The sequence below is a fragment of the Halichoeres trimaculatus genome, unplaced genomic scaffold (genome assembly GCF_033239565.1).
Source record: "Halichoeres trimaculatus isolate MK-OKI-2021-1 unplaced genomic scaffold, fHalTri1.1 fHalTri1_scaffold_22, whole genome shotgun sequence".
NCBI lineage: Eukaryota > Metazoa > Chordata > Actinopteri > Labriformes > Labridae > Halichoeres > Halichoeres trimaculatus.
This window is the reverse complement of record NW_027437200.1, coordinates 22078234-22105643: the sequence shown is the minus strand read 5'-3', so window position 1 is coordinate 22105643 and position 27410 is coordinate 22078234. Positions and strand designations below refer to the sequence as shown.

At 38.4% G+C, this 27410-nt stretch overlaps 2 protein-coding genes across 2 annotated transcripts; both read left to right on the top strand.

Annotated features, from left to right (window-relative positions):
• The first annotated feature begins 13933 nt into the window (after positions 1-13933).
• Positions 13934-16122, top strand: LOC141784537 (macrophage mannose receptor 1-like). The gene is made up of 4 exons (XM_074662376.1): positions 13934-13967; positions 14803-15204; positions 15341-15560; positions 15762-16122. The coding sequence occupies exons 1-4, from the start codon at positions 13934-13936 to the stop codon at positions 16120-16122; spliced, it is 1017 nt and encodes a 338-aa protein (XP_074518477.1).
• A 3559-nt stretch (positions 16123-19681) lies between these two features.
• LOC141811157 (protein mono-ADP-ribosyltransferase PARP15-like) lies at positions 19682-26327 on the top strand. The gene is made up of 10 exons (XM_074699098.1): positions 19682-19981; positions 22022-22079; positions 22222-22368; positions 22454-22513; positions 23420-23596; positions 23694-23832; positions 23939-23994; positions 24161-24294; positions 24386-24563; positions 25097-26327. The coding sequence occupies exons 1-10, from the start codon at positions 19952-19954 to the stop codon at positions 25375-25377; spliced, it is 1260 nt and encodes a 419-aa protein (XP_074555199.1). The 5' UTR covers positions 19682-19951; the 3' UTR covers positions 25378-26327.
• Positions 26328-27410: the final 1083 nt, after the last annotated feature.

Genomic DNA, 27410 nt, shown 5'->3' with positions numbered 1-27410 from the left:
TCCAGGAGGAGCAATGTGGTGTTCATCCTGTCCACATGTGTTTTGTGGACTTGGAGTAGGCATTTGACTCCCCCCTCAGGGAGTCCTGTGGGGGGTTCTTCGGGAGTATGGGGTGTCAGGCTACTTGTTACAAGCTGTCCGTTCCCTGTAAGACCGGTGCCAGAGCTTGGTCTACATTGCTGGCAGTAAGTCGGACACGTTTCCAGTGAGGGTTGGACTCCGCCAGGCCTGCCCTTTGTTACCGCTTCTGTTCATAACTTACATGGACAGAATTTCTAGTCGCAGTCAGGGTGTCGAGGGGGTCCGGTTTGGTGACCTCAGAATTGGATCGCTGCTTTTTGCAGATGATGTGGTCCTGTTGGCTTCACCAAGCCGTGACCTTCAACTCTCTCTGGATCAGTTCACAGTCCAGTGTCAAACAGCTGGGGTGAGAATCAGCACCTCCAAATCCAAGTCCATGGTCCTGAGCCGGAAAAGGGTGGACTGCCCTCTCTGGGTCGGGGAGGAGATCCTGCCCCAAGTGGAGGAGTTTAAGTATCTCGGGGTCTTGTTCACGAGTGAGGGAAGGATGGAGCGAGAGATCGGCAGGCGGATCTGTGCAGCTTCTGCAGTAATGCGGACTCTGCACAGGTCTGTGGTGGTGAAGAGAGAGCTGAGCCGGAAGGCGAAGCTCTCTGTTTACCGGTCGATCTTCGTTCCCACTCTCACCTATGGTCATGAGCTTTGGGTAGTGTCCGAAAGAACAAGATCGCGGGTACAAGCGGCCGAAATGAGCTTCCTCCGTAGGGTGGCCGGGCTCTCCCTCAGAGATAGGGTGAGAAGCTCGGCTATCCGGGAGGAGCTCGGAGTAGAGCCGCTGCTCCTCCGCGTTGAGAGGAGCCAGATGAGGTGGCTCGGGCATCTGATGAGGATGCCTCCTGGATGCCTCCCTGGTGAGGTGTTCAGGGCACGTCCCACCGGGAGGAGACCCCGGGGCAGACCCAGGACACGCTGGAGAGTCTACATCTCTTGGCTGGCCTGGGAACGTCTTGGGATCCCCCCGGAAGAGCTGGACGAAGTGGCTAGGGAGAGGGAAGTCTGGGCTTCCCTGTTTAGGCTGCTGCCCCCGCCACCCGACCCCGGATAAGCGGAAGAAAATGGATGGATGGATGGAGGTATAAATTTAATTAATACAATACGTTAATACAAAGTTTAATTGATTATGTATCATGTTGGATTCAGATCGAGGAGTCATGATGAATTCTGGGAAAATGTAAAGGTTAGGAGTTCATCCCAGCTCACGTCCTGAACATTTGACAGGCAAATACGAGACACTCAGGTTTTGTAGAAGATTCCCGTAAAGCCGTCAGGTGTCTGTTAAAGGTCTGTTTGTTTCCCTCTGTTCATTCAAATAACTTCTGAAAAACAGATGCAGACTTTTTTTTTTTTTCCGATCAATGCTTCCTCGTGACGGCGCGGAGACATCAGAAGAAAATTAACAGAGCAGTCTGCTGCTGAATGCTGAGGAGAGACGACGCAGGGAGAAGTCAGAGAAAACTTCAGACGTAAGTTTCTGATAAAATAATTTGAGGATGAACTGTTAAACTGCACATTTTTAATTCAACATTTCATTAATGGTTTTATTTGTAGCGTTGAGTCTTGTTTTACAATCAACCTGTAATTAACTCAACTTTGACACTGTCAGAAGTTTTATCCTTTATTGCAACTTTTACTACAGATTTTAGAAAATAACAGACCTGTCACATTAATCATCTTTTTTTACTCTTGTGTTTTTGTGTATTTATGTTTTCTTCATAACTAACGTAACTTAACTGGGTCTAAAAAAAACGTACGATTTTAGCAGCATCTCGTGATCAGGGGAGTTTCAAAAAAGTTCATAGCCTGACTATGGCGTGCATTAATTCAACATGTCCTGACACCTACAGCGTGGTTTATTTTCAGATTAACTGATGCTGATGTAGTGTTTGAGGACTTTAAAAAGTAGAACCAGAGCTGTTTTCTGAAAATTGATCAAGTTTGGCAACGTGGTGTTATCAAATTTCTACAGAAAAACAGGGTTAACCCCCTCGGACGTTCACGCTGACTTGGTAGCTACATCAGGGGCTGATGCTCCAGTTTTATCAACTGTGAAAAAGTGGGTGACTGAGTTAAAGAGGGGTAGGGAGAGCCTTGAAGATGACCCAAGGTCCTGACGTCCTGCCTCAGTAACAACCAAAGAAAACACCGATCGCGCTCACCACACGGTGATGGGCGCAGACGTTGAACTGTTAATCAGTTAGCTCAACCGTAGCCATCTCCTGTGGACGAGTTGAGACAAAGAAAAAAAAGAACTTGGTGTGTTGAAGGTGTCCGCTCGGTGGGTGCCACGCCTTTTGACGCCTGAGCAAATGCACCCCAGGCTGGTCATGCTTCAGGCGAACTTTGTTGAAAAATAAACCATGTCGTAAGTGTCAGAAAATGTTGAATTTAGTGCACGGCAAGTTTCATCACTATGGCAGAACTCCTTCCGTCAGTACTTTTCCCTCGTACATAGTGACCAAACATTGTCTCATCATCTTTTAAAGGTTTTTTGATGTTGTCTGGTTTTGCTGTGTTTTTGTACCAATTTGTGTTTTTCCTCCTTTCATCATTCTCCTGTTTTGCATAAACTAGAACCATACTACACAGGTCCTCGGCCCCCGTTATTGAAATACAGACAAACAAGGAGCCACAGTAAAGACTTTAAGCCACACCTCTGCCCATGACAGTTTGCTTAAAGCCCAATAAAGCCTTTTTGATTGGGTTACAACACCTGCTACATTTTCCTTTAAAGAGGGGTATCATTTGTTTGTTGTTTGTTTTTAAAGTTTTTATTCTGGTGGGTTTTAATTGGTTTATGACTCAAAAAATCTCCAGTTTTGTCACAGGGATGTTTTAGAAAACTTTTATTTCTGCCCCTGTCTGAATTTTTTATCTTAGCTGCTGTCTCTTTGAGGCTCCCTGCCCTACCAACCCCATTCCCTCTGATTGGCTATGCCCCTAGACACCTGTGTGGGGGAGGGGCTTAGTGTTTGAGGCCCGCCCCTTCAATGTGTCATGAGGTTAGGAGATCCTTATGGGATGACCTCATGATTTAAGAGAGTCTCAAAAAATCTCTTTCTTTCTTTCTTTCCTTTTTCTTTCTTTCTACTTTCCCTATTTCTTTCTTCTTTTTTCTCCTTTTTTTCTTTCTCCTTTTTTTCCGTCTTTCTTTTTCTTTTTTTCTCCTTTCTTTTTTCTAATTTTTTCCTTCTTTTTCTTTCTTTCTCTTTTTTATCCTTTTTTTCTTCTTTGTCCTTTTTTCTTTCTTTTTTCTTTATTTCTTTCTGCCTTTCCTTTTCTTTTTCTCTTTCTTTTGTTTTTCTTTCTTTATTCATTTCCTTTCTTTCTTTTCTTTCTTTCTTTCCATCTTTATTTATTCCCTTCTTTCGTTCTTTCTCTCTGCTTTCTTTCTTTCCTTCCATTTTTTCTTTCTTTCCTTTTTCTCTCTGTTTTCTTTCGTTTTTTTCCCTTTTCTTTTTTTTTCTTTCATTCTTTCTATTTTCGTTCTTCTTTCTTTTATTTTTTTGTCCTACCTTTTTCCTTTCCTTATTCTATTTTTCCTTTCTTTCTTTCTTTCTTTCTTTCTTTCTTTCTTTCTTTCTTTCTTGCCATTTTTCTGTCATTCTTTCCCTTTTCTCTCTTTTTGATTTTTAATCCGTTTACAGACAGATTCAGAGATTTCTTCACCATATGGATACGTAGAAGTTTAAACATCGGCACGTTTGGTCTGAACATCTGGTATTGAAACTTCACATCTATTGTTTCACAGAAACTCTGACATCAGTTCCAGACGGACGAAGCAAAGATGCAGTGGAGTCTGTTTCTGCTCGTGCTGATGGGTGAGTACTCCTCCAACCAGCAAATAAATAACTGACTTATTTAAAGAGGGACTATTGTGCTTTTTTACATCTTTATTAACTTATTTAAGGAGGAGTCTTTTTTTGCTTTTTTAATCATGATTTACTCATTTAAAGAGGGGTTATTGTGTTTTTTTCTCCCCAAAAAGTTAAATATTTTACTGAGTCATTGAAATGTTATTTTTCTTCTTCAAAAAATTCAAATATGTAACTGACTGAATTAAAGAGAGGGTATTGTACTTTTTTATATTTTTATTGACTCATTTATAGAGGGTGGGTATTTTGCTTTTTTATATTTTTATTTAAAAAAAAATCAAATATATAACTGACACATGTAAAGAGGGGGTATTGTGCTTTTTCAGGCATTTATTGACTCATATTAAGATCTTGTAAAGTTCCCATTCAGATCCCTTTAAATGCCCATCAAGCTCTTGTTAAGATCTCTTAAAAAAATTAACATATTTTAGATATTTTAAGATTTTGTGAAGGTTTTGATACAATTTTTTTTTAAGATCTGTTGCTGATCTTTGAGATATTAAGAAGTTGTGAAGCTCTTGTTTAGATCTTGTTTAGCTTTCTCAAATGTCTTGTTAGGATGTTGTGAAAATGTTCAGATCTCATCCAGATGGGTCTATCTTTTTAAGATCTGATTTAGATCTGGTCTAGATCCTGTAAGATGTCTTAAAGATCTTGTGCTGTTTTTAGATCTGACCATTTTTAGGACAGATTCAGGGATTTCTTCAACACATGGATGCCGTAGATGTTTCACTTAAGTTTGTTGGGCCACCAACCTCGTGACTGTGGTATCTGTCCATCCACAGGCCAGTGTTTCTTCTCCTCATGTCGCCTCTATGAGTACCACCTCATTGAGGAGGCAAAGACCTGGATCGAGGCTCAGAGGTACTGCAGAGAACATCACTCAGACCTGGCTACGGTGACCGACATGGCCGACACGCAGACACTTAAAAAAATGATGAGGGAAAAAAAAGTGCCGCAAGCCTGGATTGGGCTTCAGAGCCACAAAGGGAAAGACAACAGGAAGTGGCACTGGTCTCTGCCAGGGGTGGAGTCAAATGAGACGCAGTTTGAGAAACACTGGAAGAGTGGGCAGCCGAATGATGGAGGACAATCGACCCAGAACTGTGCACAAATTTTAAAGGATAGCCACAAATGGAACGATGGTACCTGTGGACATAGTTTTGCTTTTATCTGCTACAATGGTAAGTTTTATCTCTGTATCCAGCAGTTGTTCTGTTTTGTGCTTTATCAAAAACACATCGCATAAACCAACAAAAAAAAGTTTTCTGTGAAACTGAGAAGCAGCCAAAGATTCTTCTCTTGATTTGTCTGTTTACTCCTCAGACGCAGATCAAAACGATCCTTTCAAAGTGGTTGATACAGCTATGACCTGGACACAGGCTCAGAAATACTGCAGAAAAAATCACACAGACCTGATCAGCGGACTCGACCAGTTGGAAAAATTCTCCAAGGCCTCTGGTTTTCAGTTTGACAAATTGTGGATCGGCCTGTTCAGAGACACCTGGAGGTGGTCCGATCGGAGCAATTCCTCTTTCAGAAACTGGAGGTTTGGGAAGTTCAAGAATGGAATCAGAAGTAATGAATGCGCAACTGTGACCAACACTTCTGGACAATGGAACTCTACTGTCTGCACTGAGACAAAACCCTTCTTCTGCAATGAAGGTGAGTTGTGCAAATGTCTGATTTTCTCTCAGAGGAAGCAGGGATCGGGTACTGAAGACGGTGTATGTGGCACAAACTAAGGGCTGGTCTAGGCTAAATGCAGCTCGGTCTATGAGTGTCCCAGTTCTTTGATAAAAAAAAAAACAAATTTATCCCCTCATCTGTTTTTTGTTTGATACTTCCGTCCACATGCACTGAGCATAAGACACTAACTCTGTGTGCACAGTGTGATCTCTTGTTCGTTCACTGTAAACCCAGATAAGCTGAGTTTACTTGAAAAATGCTTCTAAAGCGTTACCTTAAAAAAACTAAATAATGAAATAAGTGAATTTAACTCAACATCTTTGGTAGTTAGAATGATTATGGAAAATTATTCAAATTGAAATATCAAGTAATATTTAAAAAATTATACATATCGATGTAAAACATCAAAACTGAAAGATGTGACATCAATAAATTTGCCTGATGAAGTAAGTAAATGTAATAATAAATTAAAGCTGCAAGCAGCGTTGAACAGGCCCTCACCAGTCTGAGCATGTCCTGGCCGCCACATGTGCAGCAAAACGAGGCTCAGCAAAAAGTCATAGGTGAAGGCGTGATGGTTATGCCCAAAACATTTCATGCCCTTAGCTAAAAGTAGCTGGACATGCTGCAGTTTTGCGCCCCCAGGTGGCGCAATGGAGCATTCATGTTCTTACAACCAGTGATAGAAATGAACTGAGGCTGTGACACTGAAGCTCTGTGTGCATTTTGGTCCTGATCCAACACTGCACCAGAGAGCCATTAAGGTTTTCATGAAACAGATGGTCAATTTTGACCGTCATTTGTGGCCACGCCCATTGACGTAGCAAATATCCATTTGGAACTTTTCATTGTCAGTGTATGTAGTGTACACAAGCCAAGTTTGGAGTTGATCCGATGAAAAACCAAGGAATTGTTCTAGTTAGTCTGAGGCTAAAAATCGTCAAAATCCGATGTGTACGTCCGAATAGCGAACTTCCTGTTCAGAATTGACTATGGTCATGATAAACTTTTTTGTAGGTCTTGGCATGCTAGTTATGCTCACCAAATGTCGGGTCTGTAGCTCAAAGTTGCTGCAGGGGCTAAAATTTTGGGCCCCTTGGTGGCGCTATGGAGCAACAATGTTAACACAATTATAGATAGAAATGGAATCAGTATCTGACACGGAACTTGTGTGTGCATTTTGGTTCTTGGTTTTAATAAAGCGGGAAAATGGTGAACTTTGGCCATCATTTTTGGCCACACCGAAAAAAATGATAACAATTCTATCATGATTATTAATCTTCAATGTCTGTAGTATACACACTCCATGTTTGGAGTTGATCTGAGAAAAAACCTAGGACAACAGTTCATAATCAAACTCTTCTCCTCTCAGGCCAGAATGTCTCCTGCCTCCCCCGTCAGTACCACTATGTGGCTGAATCCCTGACCTGGACCGAAGCTCAGGCCTACTGCAGACAGACATACACAGACCTAGCCACCATTGAGAGCCATAAAGAGATGAAACAGGTTAATAAGACGGTTTTGCTCTCCGGCCTCAACTCTGAGGTCTGGATTGGCCTGTACGTGAAAACTCTCTGGAAGTGGTCAGACAACTACACAGGCAGTGGAGTTCAGTACATAAAGTGGGGCAGTGGTCAACCAGATGATCAAGGAGGAAATGACTCCTGTGTCTTTTTTGATGATGATGGATTCCACAACGCACCTTGCTCTTGGTTGAACACATTCTTCTGTTACAGAGGTAGGGACTGTGTGGGGAATATCCAGCTCTTGAAGATTTTCTGTAGGTACTTTGTGGAAACTCATTTTCCCCACTTCTCCATTTTCCTTCCTGTAGGATCACAACAGGACCCAGAATTTGTTTTCCAGGAAGAAAAAATGAATTGGTTCAATGCTCAGAGTCACTGCAGGGAGAACTACATAGACCTGGCTACACTGAAGACTGATGCTGAGATCCAGAAGATCCAGAGCTTGAGACCATCTGGATATAGTTCGTGGATTGGTTTGTACAAAGATCCTCATGATTCCTGGTCTGATGGGAGCAGCTCTGAGTTCAGACACTGGGATGATGCAGCAGGACCTTCTGTCAACGGGAGTGATTTGTGTGGGGTTGCAGATCTGGAGAGTTCAGGAAAGTGGAGGTTACTGCCTTGTGGAAGCAGATTCCCATTTGTGTGCTACAGCGTCCCCCAGCCTGGTGAGTAGCAGATAGGAATTGATGCTTTTCACCATTCAAGAGTTCAGTAGCACAAAATAAATTGTACATTAAGGTTTCTTCTTTCAAACCAGGAATCAAGAGACAGGTGATAAAGCTGAGGATGAGGACAAGTCACCCCTCTTTGGATCTGAACGACCCTGCTGTGAAAGCACAACTTCTGAAACAGGTAAGTCTCCAAAACCTACCATAGGACCAGTGCTCATTTGAATAATCAAAATTGTCTTAACTTTTTGTTCCCAGCTCCAGGACAAGCTGGAGCAGAGTGGACTGAGTGGAGTTACCCTGAGGTGGAGAGAGCAGCCTGACGGCAAAGTCTTTCACAAGGAGGAAGGAACTCCTCAAAGGAAAAACAGACAGAAGACTGAACTGTGAAAATAAACGTTAACTGTGCGTCTGTTTTTCAGTACTCTACGGCAACCATACAATGATGTCAGCATAAGCTGTTAGTTAACCCCATTTCAGCAGCATAACAGAGCACAGTGCATTACTGCAATGCGCTTTTCCAACACTCATGCTTCAACATCAAGCCAGATGTGTATATCTGTTTTTGGTGTTGGTTTTTTTAATATATGTTGTACTAATCTTGCAGATCTAGTGTGAAAATCAGCTGAGCCACTGATTGCAGGTGCAATTCAATTGTGTTTTGAAACTTTTTGCATGTCTTTCTGAGCCTGGTGGTGGAGGTGCTTCGCTGTTGATGTCTTCTGAGTTTGGGGCTTGATGGTGGAGTTGCAGCTGCAGAAAACTAAGCCTACAGTTACAACCATCCCTTCTATTGCTTGAGGTTTTGACGGTTTAGAGTTGAAGAATCAAGGGGAGGTACAGGGGTAAAGGAGGGTTTGAGACATGAGACGTTTGGGTCAGGGTTGGGGTCTGGCAAGGGTTAGGGAAGGTATAGAAGTCAGTGTTTATGTTGGGGTAACAGTACCGGCAAAGTACATTTATTTCAATTTGTCACACAGTAACAATTCACTGGCAAGTACTTCTATTTCCAAGACAACCCCAAAGAGAAGCACTTTTGATGCAACATTCAGCAGTGGTTCTGCTTGGAGTTATCTGAGAGAAGTCTTTTTCCTCTACTGCTTCCAATTCCCGGTGTGGCACTTGTCTAATAAAACAGCCCCAACAACTAGCACTTGCTGATTTTGAGAGACAGGCCAGTGCTCAAGTTTGGGTGATTATACATATTCAAGAAATGATTACAAACAAATGGGTTCTGGAGCCAAACAGCTCCGTGTCTCGATCTCCTGCTCAGCAACAGTACCCCAACAAGTAGCACTTACTTACCATTTACCATTTTGCAGATGTTTTATTCAACCAATCACTGAGCTGTTAGTGGTGTTTTTACTCTGGTGAGGGAATTGCATTTTGGGAAACGTAGTTATCATAATCATAAATTCTATTTAACAACATCTGAATGACTTCACTAATGTTGAATGACAGATGCCGCTGATAATTTGTTCTGGTTTGAAAGTGTGTGATATTTTTATTCTCTAATCTTTCATTGATTCATATTGTTTTAATAACAACATAATTTTTGGTGTAGATTTGGTGGTGGTTGTGTTTTCTTTAGAATACTTTGAATGATGATATTATTTGAGTTTGTGTGAACTACTGACTGACTTTAACAATGCTGAATAAAGTTTGAGTGGCAACTAACCAAGAAGTGTTGGTCTAAAGCAGGGCTCACTGATAATAAGGGCATTTCAAAATTCACAGGACACTTCTTTATTAACCTGCACAGCTTTTTTAGTCATTATGACGTTGGTTGAGCAGACCAGGAAAGGCACAGACAAACTGCAACTTAACAACTTTGTGGCAGTATTCCGCAACTTTTCCAACCCCTCTAGTAACTCTTTCTGAAGAAAAATAAAATTAATTAATTTTAAATAAAATTACTTAATTATTTTTTATAAAATTATTAATTTAATTTTGAATATAATTATTTTTTTAATATTTATTTTTTTAATTCATATATATATATATATATATATATATATATATATATATATATATATATATATTCCTTTTTTTCTTTTTTTTCTTCCAATAAAGAGTTACTAGAGGGTCAAAAAAGTTGCTAAGAAGCACTTGGTATGCCTTTCCTGGTCTGCTCAACCAACTAACTAATTAAAAAAATAAGTAATTAATTATTGAATTATGACAGGGACAAATCTAGGTATTTTCTGGTATTATTGTAGACTTTTGGAGATTAGGATGTAAACAGCTTCAAGGGACTGGGAATGGAATCCAGTGTAGACGTGTATTCTTTCTAATGGCCAGCAGGGGGCGGCAAACACACCTGAAGAAATAGGTTAAAAAATGAATCATTAAAGTCAGACTAAAGTGTTGGTGACAATCACTATATGCTTTTTGAGATCTGCACTCTATGAGTGCTTTTCTGGTTATTATTATAATAATTATTATTATGAACCCCAGTGCATAATAGTTTCCGTCTCTTTTGCCATTTTTGAGTCTAAATGTTACAAAATAGTATTTTGCACATTTTTTAACATTTTGAGTAAAAACTGAATAAAGCAGAGAGGGCTTCAGGGTAGCTTTGGATTGTTGAGTTGGAGCTGGACTGGAACCAAAACCACACAGGTATGAGTGCACAGTATGGTCTTTCATTGTTTTCACTACATTACAGGACTTTATTTTGAAACCTCCTTTAAAGCAAGTTCATTTCTATAATAAAACCATTACTTTACAGTGACTGGTTCTCTGGCAATGTTACGAAAAAAAAACTTTTTCTTATACTTCACAAATGTGTCATGTGTACAGCTATAACTTTGACAGCCATTTCCTATTTTATCCCAGTCTCTGGACACAGACTGATAGTTTGAAGACACGGTTTAGACTTTTGATAGCTTTAGGCTAGATTTAGGCTAACTTTTGTTGACAGAAACTCAAAACGTTGTATTTTGGGTCCCAACCCCTGATGAAAGTGGGGACCACTCACAACCTGTAAACTGGTTCCCTAACAAACTAATGCACTGCACCATGCCACCAAACACAGGGCCCCACACCACAGTCTGCTTACATCTAGAACTGGGAGTGGTGGAGGGGCACTCTGCCAGCTCTCGGCCCCACCCCACACGGTACCATAGTTCCCACTGCTGATACTCCCCACTAAAAACTCAGGTAAACGAACCGACCAAGGGATGGTATCAAACCAACTTTACTAGAATCAATGGATGATGTCACAGAGACTATTTACATATATTATATACACAATATGCTGTTGTCTGACATTTAGTGTCATTTAACGTATGCAGAGTGTACGACACCGCTAAAAGATTTGAGAAAAAAAAAACATCAACCACACATTAAATAAGAGTCTTAAAGGTATAAATTAACAAGATAAAATCAACAAAGAAGAGAATTTTACAGTCTAATAACTGTTTTTTAGGCTGATCTTTCTGGGAGAAGAATTACAGGCTACAATTGCAGTTAATTTTGATGTAACAGCATCTTATTTTCCCATTAATACAAAGTTTGCGTGATTATGTACCATGATGAATTCTGGGAAAATGTAAAGGTTTGGAGTTCATCCCAGCTCACGTCCTGAATATTTGACAGGCAAATATGAGAGACACTCACCCCGTAAAGCCGTCAGGTGTCTGTTAGAGGTCTGTTTGTTTCCCTCTGTTTATTCAAATAACTTCTGAGAAACAAGCGGACTATTTTTTTTTTTCTGATCAATGCTTCCTCGTGACGGCGCGGAGACTTCAGCAGAAAAGTAATTTGAATGTCTGCACGGGGGGGACAGAGCAGTCTGCTGCTGAACGCTGAGGAGAGACGACGAAGGAGGAAGTCAGAGAAAACTTCAGATGTAAGTTTCTGATAAAATAATTTGAGGATGAACTGTTAAACTGCACATTTTTAATTCAACATTTCATTAACAGTTTTATTTGTAGCGTTGAGTCTTGTTTTACAATCAACCTGTAATTAACTCAACTTTGACACTGTCAGAAGTTTTATCCTTTATTGCAACTTTTACTACAGATTTTAGAAAATAACAGACCTGTTTTCACATTAATCATCTTTTTTTACTCTTGTGTTTTTTGTGTATTTATGTTTTCTTCATATACGTAACTAAACTGGGTCTAAAAAAACGTACGATTTTAGCAGCATCTCGTGATCAGGGGAGTTTCAAAAAAGTTCATAGCCTGACTATGGCGTGCATTAATTCAACATTTCCTGACACTTACAGCGTGGTTTATTTTCAGATTAACTGATGCTGATGTAGTGTTTGAGGACTTTATAAAAGAACCAGAGCTGTTTTCTGAAAATTGATCAAGTTTGGCAACGTGGTGTTATCAAAAAACAGGGTTAACCCCCTCGGACGTTCACGCTGACTTGGTAGCTACATCAGGGGCTGATGCTCCAGTTTTATCAACTGTGAAAAAGTGGGTGGCTGAATTAAAGAGGGGTAGGGAGAGCCTTGAAGATGACCCAAGGTCCTGACATCCTGCCACAGCAACAACCCAAGAAAACCTCGTCCGTGTTCACCACACGGTGATGGGCGCAGACGTTGAACTGTTAATCAGTTAGCTCAACCGTAGCCATCTCCTGTGGACGAGTTGAGAATATTCTGCACAAAGAAAGAAAAGAACTTGGTGTGTTGAAGGTGAAGGTTTGTGTTTTTCCTCCTTTCATCATTCTCCTGTTTTGCATAAACCAAAACCACACTACACAGGTCCTCAGCCCCTGTGGTTGAAATACAGACAAACAAGGAGCCACAGTAAAGACTTTAAGCCACACCTCACCACCATGATAGTTTGCTTAAAGCCCAATACAGCCTTTTTGATTGGGTTACAACACCTGCTAAATTTTCCTTTAAAGAGGGGTATCATTTTTTTGTTGTTTGTTTTTAAAGGCTTTATTCTGGTGGGTTTTAATTGGTTTATGACTCAAAAAATCTCCAGTTTTGTCACAGGGATGTTTTAGAAAACTTTTATTTCTGCCCCTGTCTGAAATTTTTTATCTTAGCTGCTGTCTCTTTAAGGCTCCCTGTTCCACCAACCCCATTCCCTCTGATTGGCTATGCCCCTAGACACCTGTGTGGGGGAGGGGCTTAGTGTTTGAGGCCCGCCCCTTCAATGTGTCATAAGGTTAGGAGATTCTTATGTGATGACCTCATCATTTAAGAGTCTCATAAAAATCTCTTTCCTTCTTTCGTTTTTCTTTCTTTCTACTTTCCCTATTTCTTTCTTCTTTTTTTCTTCTTTTTTCTCTTTCTCCTTTTTTTCTGTCTTTCTTTCTCTTTTTCTTTTTTCTCCTTTCTTTTTTCTCCTTTTTCCTTTTTTCTTCCTTTTTTCTTTCTTTCTTTCTTTATTTCCTTCTTTCTTTCTTTCCTGTTCTTTCTTTCTTTCTTTCGATCTTTATTTATTTCCTTCTTTCTTTCCTTTTCTTTCTTTCTTTCCTTTTTCTTTCTTTCTACTTACCCTATTTCTTTCTGCTTCTTTTCTCTCTCTCCTTTTTGCTTTCTTTCTTTTTCTTTCTTTCTCTTTGTTATCCTTTTTTTCTTCTTTTTCCTTTTTTATTTCTTTTTTCTTTATTTCTTTCTTACTTTTCATTCTTTCTTTCTATCTTTATTTATTTCCTTCTTTCGTTCTTTTTCTTTCTTTCTTTCCTTCCATTTTTTCTTTCTTTCCTTTTTCTCTCCGTTTTCTTTTGTTTTTTCCCCTTTTCCTTTTTTCTTTCTTTCTTTCTATTTTCGTTCTTCTTTCTTTTATTTTTTTGTCCTTCCTTTTTCCTTTCCTCATTCTATTTTTCCTTTCTGTCTTTCTTTCATTCTTTCTTTCTTGCCATTTTTCTTTCATTCTTTCCCTTTTCTCTCTTCTTTCTTTCCTTCCTTTCTTTTTTGTTCTACTTTCTTTCCTTTTGTTTTTTCTTTTTTCCAGGAACGGAGCATTTTGATCTGTTTACAGACGGATTCAGAGATTTCTACAACATATGGATACGTAGAAGTTTAAACATCGGCACGTTTGGTCTGAACATCTGGTATTGAAACTTCACATCTATTGTTTCACAGAAACTCTGACATCAGCTCCAGACGGACGAAGCAAAGATGCAGTGGAGTCTGTTTCTGCTCGTGCTGATGGGTGAGTACTCCTCCAACCAGCAAATAAATAACTGACTTATTTAAAGAGGGACTATTGTGCTTTTTTACATCTTTATTAACTTATTTAAGGAGGAGTCTTTTTTTGCTTTTTTAATCATTATTGGCTCATTTAAAGAGGGGTTATTGTGTTTTTTTTCTCCCCAAAAAGTTAAATATTTGACCGACTCATTTAAATGTTTTTTTTCTTCTTCAAAAAATTCAAATATGTAACTGACTGAATTAAAGAGAGGGTATTGTACTTTTTTATATTTTTAATGACTCATTTATAGAGGGTGGGTATTTTTCTTTTTTATATTTTTATTTTAAAAAAATCAAATATATAACTGACACATGTAAAGGGGGGTTTGTGCTTTTTCAGGCATTTATTGACCCATATCTTGCAAAGTTCCCATTCAGATCCCTTTAAAAGCCCATCAAGCTCTTGTTAAGATCTCTTAAAAAACAAATAAACATATTTTAGATATTTTAAGATTTTGTGAAGGTTTTGATACAATTTTTTTTTTAAGATCTGTTGCTGATCTTTGAGATATTGAGAAGTTATGAAGCTCTTGTTTAGATCTTGTATAGCTTTCTCAAATGTCTTGTTAGGATGTTGTGAAAATGTTCAGATCTCATCCAGATGGGTCTATCTTTTTAAGATCTGATTTAGGTCTGGTCTAGATCTTGTAAGATGTCTTACAGATCTTGTGCTGTTTTTAGATCTGACCATTTTTGGGACAGATTCAGGGATTTCTTCAACACATGGATGCCGTAGGTGTTTCTCTAAAGTTTCTCTGACCACCACTTTCGTGACTGTGGTATCTGTCCATCCACAGGCCAGTGTTTCTTCTACTCATGTCGCCTCTATGAGTACCACCTCATTGAGGAGGCAAAGACCTGGATCGAGGCTCAGGGGTACTGCAGAGAACGTTACTCAGACCTGGCTACGGTGACCGACATGGCCGACACGCAGACACTTAAAAAAATGATGAGGAAAACAAATGTGACAGAAGCCTGGATTGGGCTTCAGAGCCACAAAGGGAAAGACAACAGGAAGTGGCACTGGTCTCTGCCAGGGGTGGAGTCAGATGAGACGCAGTTTGAGGATCACTGGAATAGAGGGCAGCCGAATGATGCAGGAGGAAAATCGATCGAGAGCTGTGCACAAATTTTAAAGGATAGCCACAAATGGCACGATCATAACTGTGGACGTAGTTTTGCTTTCATCTGCTACAATGGTAAGTTTCATCTCCGTACCCAGCAGTTTTTCTGTTTTCTATCAAAAATACATCGTACAAACGAAAAAAAAAAGTTTTCTGTGAAACTGAGAAGCAGCCAAAGATTCTTCTCTTGATTTGTCTGTTTACTCCTCAGACGCAGATCAAAACGATCCTTTCAAAGTGGTTCATAAACTTATGAACTGGACACAGGCTCAGAAACACTGCAGGGAACATCACACAGACCTGATCAGCGGACTCGACCAGTTGGAAAAATTCTCCAAGGCCTCTGGTTCTCAGTTGGACAGATTGTGGATCGGCCTGTTCAGAGACACCTGGAGGTGGTCAAATGGGAGCAACTCCTCTTTCAGAAACTGGACATTTGGGGAGTTTAAGGACGGGGTCAAAGAGCCAAAACAAGCAGCAGTGTTGGAAAGCTCTGGAGGATGGAAGGCTGATGACTGCAGTGAGAAAAAACCTTTCATCTGCTACGACGGTGAGTTCCTCTAATGACTGACTTTCTCTCAGAGAGACGGTCCAAACAAGTTTCTGGATTCATTCATTAACAAATGCTTGTTGAACACAGATAAAGTCATCCTCATCAAAGAAAAGCTGACCTGGGACGAAGCCGTTGACTACTGCAGAGAGCACCACCACGACCTGGTCTCCATCACCAACCCTTACGCGCAGAGATGGGTCCAAGCCAGAGCCAGGAAAGCCGCCACGAACCACGTCTGGCTGGGACTGCGCTACACCTGCAGCATGGATCTGTGGTTCTGGGTCAGCGACGATCTGGTCTGCTACAGCAACTGGAAGGACACAGACTACAAGAAGGACAACAAGTGTTACTACGCAGCAGCCATGGAGAGAGGTGGAGTGCAGGAGTGGGTCAAAATGGCTGAGACCAACAAATTCAACTTCATTTGTTCTCGAAAGTAAAACTGAGACAGAAATATCAGTCACAACAAAGAGACACTGCGCTGTTTGGCTTAATCATATATTCACATATAATCAGATTGTTCTCATATTTCTTATTTTTGATTTCAAGTGTGGATCTTTTAAAATCACAGGTATGTGTTTCTGAAGAGAAAGAAAATTCACTGTTTTGATTTTTAAACATTTTGGTGAAATCTGGTGGTGGTGGTGGTTTTACACTTTTTGATTGTTTTGTAGCCACATATACATTTCTCTGTATCGACCAATCAAATAAAGCTGAATGTTTGCCACAAGAGGGTGTCTTCTTTTCTTCAGCAAGGTAAACAAAAATGTCATTTTATCAAATCAAAAATCTTCCACACCTACAAACAAAACAGAGTTGAAGTTTTTCTTCTGGTTAGAGGACAGTCTGCTCTTATTACAAAGCAACAGCTCCCTCTAGTGGGTGTTCAGTGAAACATCACTCCCAATTTCTCAGGAGGTTTAAGGAAACCAGAATTTTTTATCATTATGAAAACAACAAAAAAAATGTGATGCCAAATTTTACAAAAAAGAAAAAAATAAATAATTATTTTGGTAAACGTGAAACAATTATATGGAATATATATGTATATCAAGCATAACAAATTTCATTCAATGCAAAAATAAACTTCTCCTTTGATTACTTTGTCTTAATTGTCTGCATATTCTCATATTAAAGGAGCACAACCGTTTTAGAACTGAATACCTGATAATGGGGTTAAACATTTATGTCGTCTTGATTTAAGTGTAAACTACGGAAGCGTATTGCATAGACTTGAAGAAAAAAAACAACAACTCCAGTTTATCAGAGTAATTTATTCTTCGGTTTGTTTTTTGTGGTCATTAATTTTGTTTTTCTGATTAATATTTTTTATTGGTTTGTTTTTTGTTATAATTATTTCTGTTTTTATGAGTAATATTTTTTCTGTTTTCAGATTACTTTTTTCCTGTTTTTAGGAGTAATTTTTTTTCCTGAAGTATCGAGCTACTTCAAAATCCTGTGAGAACCTCCAACCTGCAGACGACTCCAGTGGATGTGTGGTGGCTCCTGTGTCCCGCACGGATCAGAGATCCTGTTCATATATATATACATGCCTTATCCTTAACTTTCTACCGGTCCGTACCGGGTCGACAAAAGTAAGTTATTAGCCACACACAGGGTATGATACCCTTGTTATGTTTTCGACTTTATCCTTATATTTTATATAAGCCTATTGCTCAATGTAATACTAATGAAATAGACAAAGATGTGGCATTAAAGAAATGCATTGCTTCTACATTGGAAAGCCGGTAGAAAGTTAAGGATAAGGCATGTATGTGCCGAACAGGATCTCTGATCCGTGCGGGACACAGAAGCCACCACACATCCACGGGAGTCATCTGCAGGTTGGAGGTTCTCACGGGATTTCCAAGTAGTTCGATACTTCAGGAAAAAAAATGACTCCTAAAAACAGGAGGAAAGAATTACCACAAAAAACAGCAGGTTGGAGGTTCTCGCACGATTTCTAAGTATCTCAATACTTCAGGAAAAAATTACTCCAAATAACAGGAAAAAAGAAATCTGAAAACAGAAAAAAAATTACTCATAAAAACAGACATAATTATAACACAAAACAAACCAATAAAAAAATATTACTCAGAAAAACAAAATTACCACAAAAAAAGACTAATAAAAACAGAAATAATTATAACAAAAAAAACCTAATAAAAAAATATTAATCAAAATTTAAAAAATTAATTACCACAAAAAACAAACCGAAGAATAAATTACTTTGAAAAAACAGAGTTTTTGTTTTTTTTCTGCAAGTGAATGCAAAACGCTTTCGTAGTAAACAGAGGTAATTTACATTTAAAAAGGTTATAAATCTAGTTCAAGTATACTTTAGCATGTTTTTGTCTGCTTTCATCATATTAAACATTATTATCCAACAACAAAACTGTGGCTAGTAAAAATGCTAAGTGACTAGTAACTCTGGAAAACCACTAGTTACAGTGGCTGGTGAGCCAAAATGCTAACGTCAAGCCCTGAAACTGTCGCTCGGAGTATTAATCTGTACAAAATAAAACAGGAGATCACAGTCAGGCGGAGGTACAGTCACAAGAGGCACCGACAGAACGAGGCGAGCTACCTAGCTTAAGCCCGTCTTGCTAGCAGTGAAACTTAACGTCTGTTTTTTTTACGTTTGGACGTTCACAACTCCCGCCATAATCGCTACTCTTGTTCATAGCAACTAAAACTGAGCTCAAACCATTTACAGAACACATATTAATCTTTAAATGTCGTATTAATATCAAAAACGGAACAGAGCATCGCACACACACACACTGTCAATATGTAGCTCAGCCGAGCTGGCAGTATGAACAGTTATTGAACAAACTCTAAATAGAAATAAATGACATTTTACCAAACGTTCCCAAGATAGACAGACTCATACATTAATAAAGCATTAACGCTGGTTTCTGTGATTCTTGTTTACAGTCTCATCTTTCAATTTCCGTGTTACGCTTTCCTTTAACCTACCGTGTTTGTGGGCTTCCCCGGGAATCCCGTGTTTCTATGGTTTCAAGTCACATTACGCTGAACTCTGGGTAATTCCCTCAATGTACCCACTTACGGGAAGGGTGTGTGAAGGGCTCAGAAAGTCAGCACGAGAGCGCACGCGCACTTTACAATGCGACTGTGGGACCGCCATAAACCATCACAGGCTTCTCGGGGACGCGCCTCAAAGTCAGTGAGTGGGTGTGAATGAGTGAGGATACAGATATTCAGAAATTTAGAAAAATGAAAAAAAAAAGAAGAAGAAGAAGAAGAAGAAAAAGAAAACACTGAGATTAATAAATAAAAAGTTAAATACAAGAAAAGAAAAATAAATGAAAAACAGAACTTTAGAAAATAACAAAAGAAAAATAACGATAAAAACACTGAGATTCATAAATGAAAAATTAAATAAAAGAAAAGAAAATAAGAGATTCAGAACTCTAAAAAATAATAAATAAAATAAAAATAACGATAATAACACTGAGATTCAGAAATGAAAAATTGAAATATGAAAAAACAACAACACAGAAATTCAAAAATAAAAAATTAGATTCAAAAATAATAAAATCTCTAAAATTAAAAAATAAAATAAAATATTTAAAAAAAATAATTTAAAAAAACAGTGATTAAGAAATTAAAGATTAAAAATAAAAAATTCAGAAATAACAAAATAAAATAAAATAAAACACTAAGATTTAGAAATAAAAAAAAATAAACTATTGTAATAAAAAAATCTAATATTAAGAAATTAAAAAGTAAAATTAAACCGTTATAATTATAAAAACACTAAGATTTAGAAATTAAAAAAATAAAAGAAAATAATAGAAAATTAATAATAGAAAATTAATCATAGAAAAACATTGAGATTCATAAATTAAACTAAATAAGAATAATAATTTTTAAACACTGAGATTCAGTCACAGAGATTGTGCCATGGAGAGGGAGGAGGAAATCCTCAGAAGTCTTCAGGAGACGTACGTGAACGCACCGTGAGCGCGCAGCTGGAACTTGTCTCATTCACTCAGCGGAGCCTCACTCACGGAACCCGCTCCTAACTTATTATGAAGTTGATCTAAATAAAAGAAACAAGAAAAAAATATATAGAAATGAAGAACTGAACTTCCCACACGGTGGAAGATTTCTACCGGTTTCCATTTCACTTCGACTGCAGCAGTCCGGACGAAGAGCAGAGGAAGAGGGTCGAGACCTACTTTCAAATCCGGCGAAACTCCTGAGGAGGAGGCTGCAGCTCGGTTATTCACATTGAAGATAATGCTTAAAGTTGTTGTAGAGGCCGTGAAGGTAAGACAACATTTGTTATGATAAACTGAGTCTGTTTTTATGAGATTAAATTGAGTGTGGTGTTGTGCTCATAAAGGTGAAAGTGAAAGTAAAATCTGAAGTGACTATAAAGGTTACTTTTTCAGTGAAATAAGCAGATTTATTTAATAATAATATTGTAGGGTACATTGACCTCCAGATGTAATTTAAAGCCTGTCTTAAAGGGGGTGTGAGGAGTTTGAAAGGGATCTTTAAAAAGTCTCCCCTCTATATATATGCATGACCGTAACCCTCACTTTAAAATGAGATTATTAGCGCCAAAATTTTAAATCGCTACTTCATGGCTTCCAGTTTGGGTCGCCCAGGAACGGGTTGATTTACGGCACGTTTGGTAGAGAGAAGAGAGATCTGTTTTTCTCTGTTGAACATTATTTCTGTGATTAATTTTGTAGTGATGGTGGACACTGGAGCCTAACTGTCAGACAGAAAAAGGACAGAAGAGCAGAAGAAAGATAAACAGGAGAGAGATAGAGCACGAGTCAAAGGCTAATTAGCATAACACAGATAACACAAGGGCTAAACTGTTTGTGCTAATGTTGACTCCAACCCACAGTCAGCAGTTATTCTGCAGTGGTCTGTTCAAACTTGAGAGTCTATCAATAAAATGAAGAGTGAGGTTACGTTAGCTCTGATTGGTAGATGACTGGCAGGACATAACCAGGATTATAGACCTGTCTTAGAGCACTGGGCTGCCAGGACCATAGACATTATGTACGGAGACGCCTCATTGACTGGCGCTGCCTATTGGAGCTGACATAGGTACTGGCCGCCATCTTGGATGGGTCTCACACGCGGCCCCAGTGCGTTCATTATACTGAGAAAGGCATATAATGCCCAACTATTATGAGCATGACTCAGCAAATTTTTACCCGATTTTCACACAAATAAGATTGTTACAAACAACAGAGATGTACTAATAATACAGGACGCGGTCACACATTTTAATACATTCTTTAAAATTTAAAATACTTTTTATTGTGATTTTTTTTTTCTTGCAATGAGACAGGACAGTGAGACTGACAGACAAAACGTATGAGCAACAATATTTTTTTAGGTCATACATATATATATATATATATATATATATATATATATATATATATATATATATATATATATATATATATATATATATATATATATTCACAATGCCAACTTCACAAATATTTTCTAATATAATAATATTAATAATAGTTATATAATTATAATAAAAATTAATAATAATACGTTTTTCTTTTGATTACTTCTTAATCGTAATAAAATAAATAATAACGATGGCAACATCAGCCACAATAATAATGAAATCAAATTCAACTGAAGTATGGATGCTTATAAGAACAAAGATTTAATAAAAAAAATAGATAAGTAGAACAACAGTAATATTAGTACTTTGTTATAAAAGGGAGAAAAGTCATTAAACACTGGCAGCTGCAGTATAATTATGGTAACTGTAAATGAAAATATATCATAGTAAATAAAAAGTATCAAAGAGTCATAAAAATACACATAGGGTGGAGTAATAACAACATCATTAGCGGCAGGTGATATGATGGTAGGGGCAGGTATAATGACATAAAATGATAAATGGTCAATAAAACAAAATGATTGTGAAGTCTTACTTGTGAAAAGTAATCCCACGTGATCTGCTCTCAATATTGCGCCGGTTACAGCAACCGTAGGCGGCACAAAATACTGGCACAATTAATCAATCTGTTTGTGTCTGCTGCTGGACCGCAGTGAGGAGACCCATCCAATATGGCGGCGACGCCCGACGCAGTTCAGTACATAATGATATATATATATATGTCTATGGCCAGGACGGCTACTAAACTACTGTATGAGCTGACAGTTAGCTTGTTGTCACGTTAGCACACAGATACGTCGGAGCACTGGGCTAATGATGTCGCTAACATATAGCTGGCTTGATGTCACGTTTCAAACCGTCGAGCACCACACTGATCAGAGGCTGAATAAACCTCCTCTTTGTTTTTGTTTCGACAGGATGTGCTGTCTGCCCAGGAGCTGCTCAGATTAACCAATGATGCTAACCCAAACCGAGGTTAAAGACAACCAATGATCATCTTTTCTGTTTCTGTTTCTGTTGAGCTGCAAATTTATTGGATTGGATGTTGGATTATTGGATCGAGAGTCTTATATTATTAACACCTTGACTTCACTTTTTTCAATCGGCTCGACTTTAGCGACCCATCCCCACAATGCCTCTAAAACCATCAACGGGGTCACAACCATGCTGGGCGGAGTCAGGCTTCAGATGGTGGTTGGTGACATCATCCATGAGACCACTGACGTCATTGTCAACACAACAAACTTCTCCGCCGACCAGTCAGGTATTATACGCAGATGTTTTTTTTAATGTTTTCATAGACTTTACAGAAACTGTACCTGAATCACTTGAAGCTGTAAACTCTCCAGGTGTGTCCAAAGCCATCCTGACGGCAGCAGGGTCCACTGTTCAAGAAGAGTTTGCCAGAGGTGAGTTTAATTGTGGACTCAAATTTCTATCAAATTCAAAAAGACAACAATATTTTGTTTTCTTGAAGTATGAATGGTTCTCGTGAACATCATCATCTAATTTTTGTTTCTGCCATGATACAGAAAATACGTACTTCATGTTTTTATTATTGTTATTTTATTCTAATATTCATGTGAAATGTGAAATACTCTTTTTACTTACTTGAAAAGTTTTCACCTCAGATCTGAGTTTTTGTTGTATATAAGCATATGTTGAAATTCGAAACGTTTCAACATATAAAAATCTGACTTTATTCTTATTACTTCACTTATTCGCCGTACCTTTTTTGGCATACTATCACTCATTTTTACCATTCAAATTTTAAAATGTTCAGCACGTTCAGGGGAAGTGTGCCTATAAGTAAAACATTTCTACTCATTGTACTTTTTAAAGTACTCGACATTTTCCAAAAAATTTAGCCCATCGAAATGAATTGAGATGATGGATGACCATAGTAACCAATTTTCACCAATTTTTCGCTACTTTTTTGTGTTCATGTGGTAAAAAATAGCAATTCTTTTAATAAGAAAAATCTCAAATTTCTTTAATTAAACATATTTGTTCTTCAGTATATAACCTTGCAATGCTGTGTTCATGTCCAGCATGGAAAATTGCCTACTCTTCTTCTTCCTCTCAGTCACAAGGATGCATTTGGGTGCCTAAACATGGTACCATTTGAATTGATGTGAATTGGTACCTGGTACTTTTGACAGAATTTGGTCGGTACCTATAGGAGTACCTCATTCAGAACCCTTCCAGGGCATCTCAACATTTGCTCCATGGAAGTGCGGGCACCGCATTCAGTTTAATACTCAACCTGAAAAACACTCTTGCCCTTAACTTGGGGTTGTTTCCTTTTTCCTCAGTGGGAATTCCAGCTGACCGCTATCACACCACAGGACCTGGATTGCTTGGCTGTAAAGAAATCATTCACGCTAGTTTTAGGCGTAGTCCTCGGGTATTTCAGAAAAACTGCAAGAAGATACTGAAGCAGTGTGAGACCAAAGGCTTCTGCTCAGCAGCGTTCCCAGCAATAAACACCGGTTTGTACTGACGGCATAAGAACATTCATGTGTGAATGTGTCTGTTAGCTTTTACGGGTTGTTTTGTATTTTGGTCAACTTCACATTTTCTTTTCAGGTGCTGCTCGCATGGACTCTGTTGCAGCGTGTAAAGCCATGCTGGATGGTTTGACATCAGCAATAACAGACCTGAAACCAAATTCTCTGTCACTCATTCGCATTGTCATCCTGGAACAAGCCGTTTTTCAGGCTTTCAGGTCAGAGATGAACCATACAATGCCGTCTACAAACAGTTTAAGTAAAGTTGCTGCTTTGGTTTTGACTTCATGGTCCAAACTTATGTCATGAATCGTATTCTCGCAGATCAGAGCTGGAGAACCGCTTTGGACGGACAGTGACTCCCCATCTCACCTCGATAGGTCTGTCTCTTTAAAAGTTATCAATTAGCAATTAATCAATTAAAGAACCACTTCACCTTCAGCAACTCAAGACCAAACCTTCCTTTCCTTCAAACCACCTCAAGCTGTGATGAGTGTGATCAGTCACTCACAACCAAAATGCTTATCTGTGTGACTCCGTCTTCAGTCTTAGAGTTGCCACCTCACTGGGAACCAATGGGGGAGGAAGTTTTTAAGAAGGTCGAGCTGCTGTCGACCTCACAGGAGTACCAGGATGTGGCCCAAGGCTTCCTCAGAACAGCTAGATACAACATTTGTAAAGTAAGAATGGTTGCGCTAAAACTGATTTCTACCCTTGTACATTTGAGGCACTGGTACTCAAGATGAACTGATCATTTTTTCACCTTCTCAGATTGAACGTGTGCAAAACTTCTACCTGTGGTTCGCCTTCACCATATGTAAGCAGCGAATTCTCACCAAGAACGGTCAAGCAGAGCTCGGAGAGAAGTTTCTGTACCACGGCACATCTGCAGAATCATGCTACTGCATCGAAAGAGACAAGTTTGACCGGGGCTTTGCAGGAACAAATGGTGAGAATTATGGACATAGGTGGCTAAATGAGGTGTAACATTGATAGTTAAGAGGAAGAGCACAGGTGTTGCCAATCAGGGAAAGGTGATCACCTCCTACTTCTTGGGGCACTTGGCCAAAGCTTCATTTCTACCAAAAGAACCTGGGACTTTTCCTTGTAGTGGCTCATCGTCAGGGAATTTGAAGGTCCCGTCTTTTTCTGAGTTTCCACTAAGGTCTAAAGACCTGTGGACATTTGGCTGTCAGCACTCCACTTGGACAATCTACATTTCAAGTCCTTACCCCCAAAACCTTACACTTCTAAGAGGTCATCATTTCCAGCCCAGGTCGAACCACGTCATTGGGTCACTGTAAAACACTGGTACGTCAAGCCGTTCCAAGTCGGCTGCGAGCTTGGCCTGTGGAAACACAAAGTTTAAAAAGTGATTTGTTGGTTGTTTTGTGTAAATACAACACTGAAATAGTGAATTAAGGGAATTATCTTCTCGTTCTACCGACAGGACTACAATTTTTTCCGTTTGTGTCATTTCAGCTGCTCGATGTGGAAAAGGCGTCTACTTCGCAGTCAACCCAGACTACTCAGCGAGGCGATTTGCACCAGTGGATGCATCAGGCCTAAAGCGTGTGTTTGTCGCTCGTGTCCTGACCGGTCGATACACTGTGGGCCATCGTTTATTGAAAGCTGCCCCGCCTCGAGGCTCGGATCGCTCCGACTGCTTCGACAGTGTGGTAGACAATCTGCTGTCACCCACCATGTTTGTGGTTTTCCACGATGACCAGGCCTACCCCGAGTACCTCATCACCTTCAACTAAGAAAGGGCATCCCAGATATCTATAGTACACACACCAAAAACAGCTGGGTTACGACATTTTTTACCCATTATTGTAATTTACATGAGATTTTATTTCTTTTTGTTTCACTCATGCTCAGTTAAAATCCGTCAACCCAACATACATCAGTTGACTCAGGACCGGGTCGTTTGTGCCTTTAACGCCATAATAATTGATATAAGTCACATGTGCACTGTAACTTCTTTAAAAATAGCTCAGTTTCAATGTGTAACGCAATATATACATTTATATTCTAAATTCTTTCAATGTTGATCATCTCATAGTTTAAAAAAGGTTGGTTCATTGCCGGGAATAATTGAAAATTCAGCTGTATTTCCATGTTGTTCATAGCGAGCACTTTCATTGCTTTTGTTAGCCATAACCCAGTGGCACACAGCCTTATACACACCAATAACCTTTTTTTAAAAGAAAAAATATGCTTATGATTCGTTTTTTTATAAACCTTGTTTTGTTTTATTAAATTAGTAAGCGATGTACAATCATTTTGATGTAACTGAAGTCTTCAAATGTTTTTTTTTTAATAAGTTTTTTACAAGATTTTCTTGTAAAGTTTATACAAAGAGAGTGAAAGTTTTAGTTATAACATATAAATGTAACATTTACTGAAATTCTCTTTCTGCAAACATTTAAAAACAGACGTTTGTTCCAGGCATTTATGGACTGGACTTTCACAGAGGAATGTAGAGTTTATATATGGTTATGGAAAATAATCAAATCAACAGTGACTTATCTTTCACATATTTTTAAAGCAAATTAAAATGTGAACTTGTGAACATGTGAACTCTGTACTTTGTCCACAAGAGGGTGCCACAATCAGGCCCAAAAAATTCTGTAATGGGAGCTTTAAAAGAAAGCACCTGTATTTACATGCCAAGTTGCAAATCTTATGTTTGTTTGTTATAAAAATACACTACCCAACATTCAGAGCTGCAATCAAGCTGGATAATATTTGTTAATTTTTTTTTTTGTCAAAAGAGGATCTTAAGAAAATCAATAAATATTTGAGATAAGCTGATCGTATTGAATATTGTTATTTCTCTGATGTGACACTTGGGTATTTCCAAATAGTAGTAACCATCTGACTCTTTAATTATTAACAGGAAGTCCACTCCAGCACTTGGGCTTGGGCCTCATATTTAAAGACTGGGTTTTGCCACTTGACTTGATTTCTTGGGAGTGAGACATCTTTCATTATAACTATCTCTACAGCTTGTAGCACAATGCTGTTACGTGTGAAAGTTCTGAGTGATCCAGGTCGGTTCAGACCTGAAGATAGGTGAAACGTCGTGGTGACAAACTCCAGCCACACATGGCTGTTTTCTTTTTCGTTAACAATGTACAAAGATGTAATTTGTTAGGAGCCTCTAACTCTTTCAAACACTCAACAAGTCAAAGTGTCTTCTGATGTCTTTAAACAACAGCCCCCTCTAGTGGGTGGTCAGTAAAGGTTGCTCCTGGGTAACTGCTAAAAGAAAAAATGACTATATATATATATATATATATATATATATATATATATATATATATATATATATATATATATATATTAAAAAGGGAAAAATCATTGAGAGAAAAACTTATTGGGAACACATAATAATTCATACTTCCTACTTGTAGCCCTGGTTACCTTTTCCTTTTGCTATTTTTTTACAAATGAAAAAAATTAGATAGATAGATAGATAGATAGATAGATAGATAGATAGATAGATAGATAGATAGAAATAGAAAGAAATAGATCAAGATATTTTTTCCAGCAGAGGGAAATGATGATTAAAGACATTGACACTAAATTAAATTGTATTATGATTTTGTATAGTAAAATATAAGTCACCTTTTGTTATAAAGCTTTCAATTTTTTTGAAGTTTTTGCAAATTTTTGTATTTCAACTTTTTGACATTTTTTTTGATGTAGAAAAAAATATATTTTTGAAGATTTTGAATTTATTTTATTTTATTTTTGCAAATGAAGCAAATTTTGAAATTACTTTTTTTGC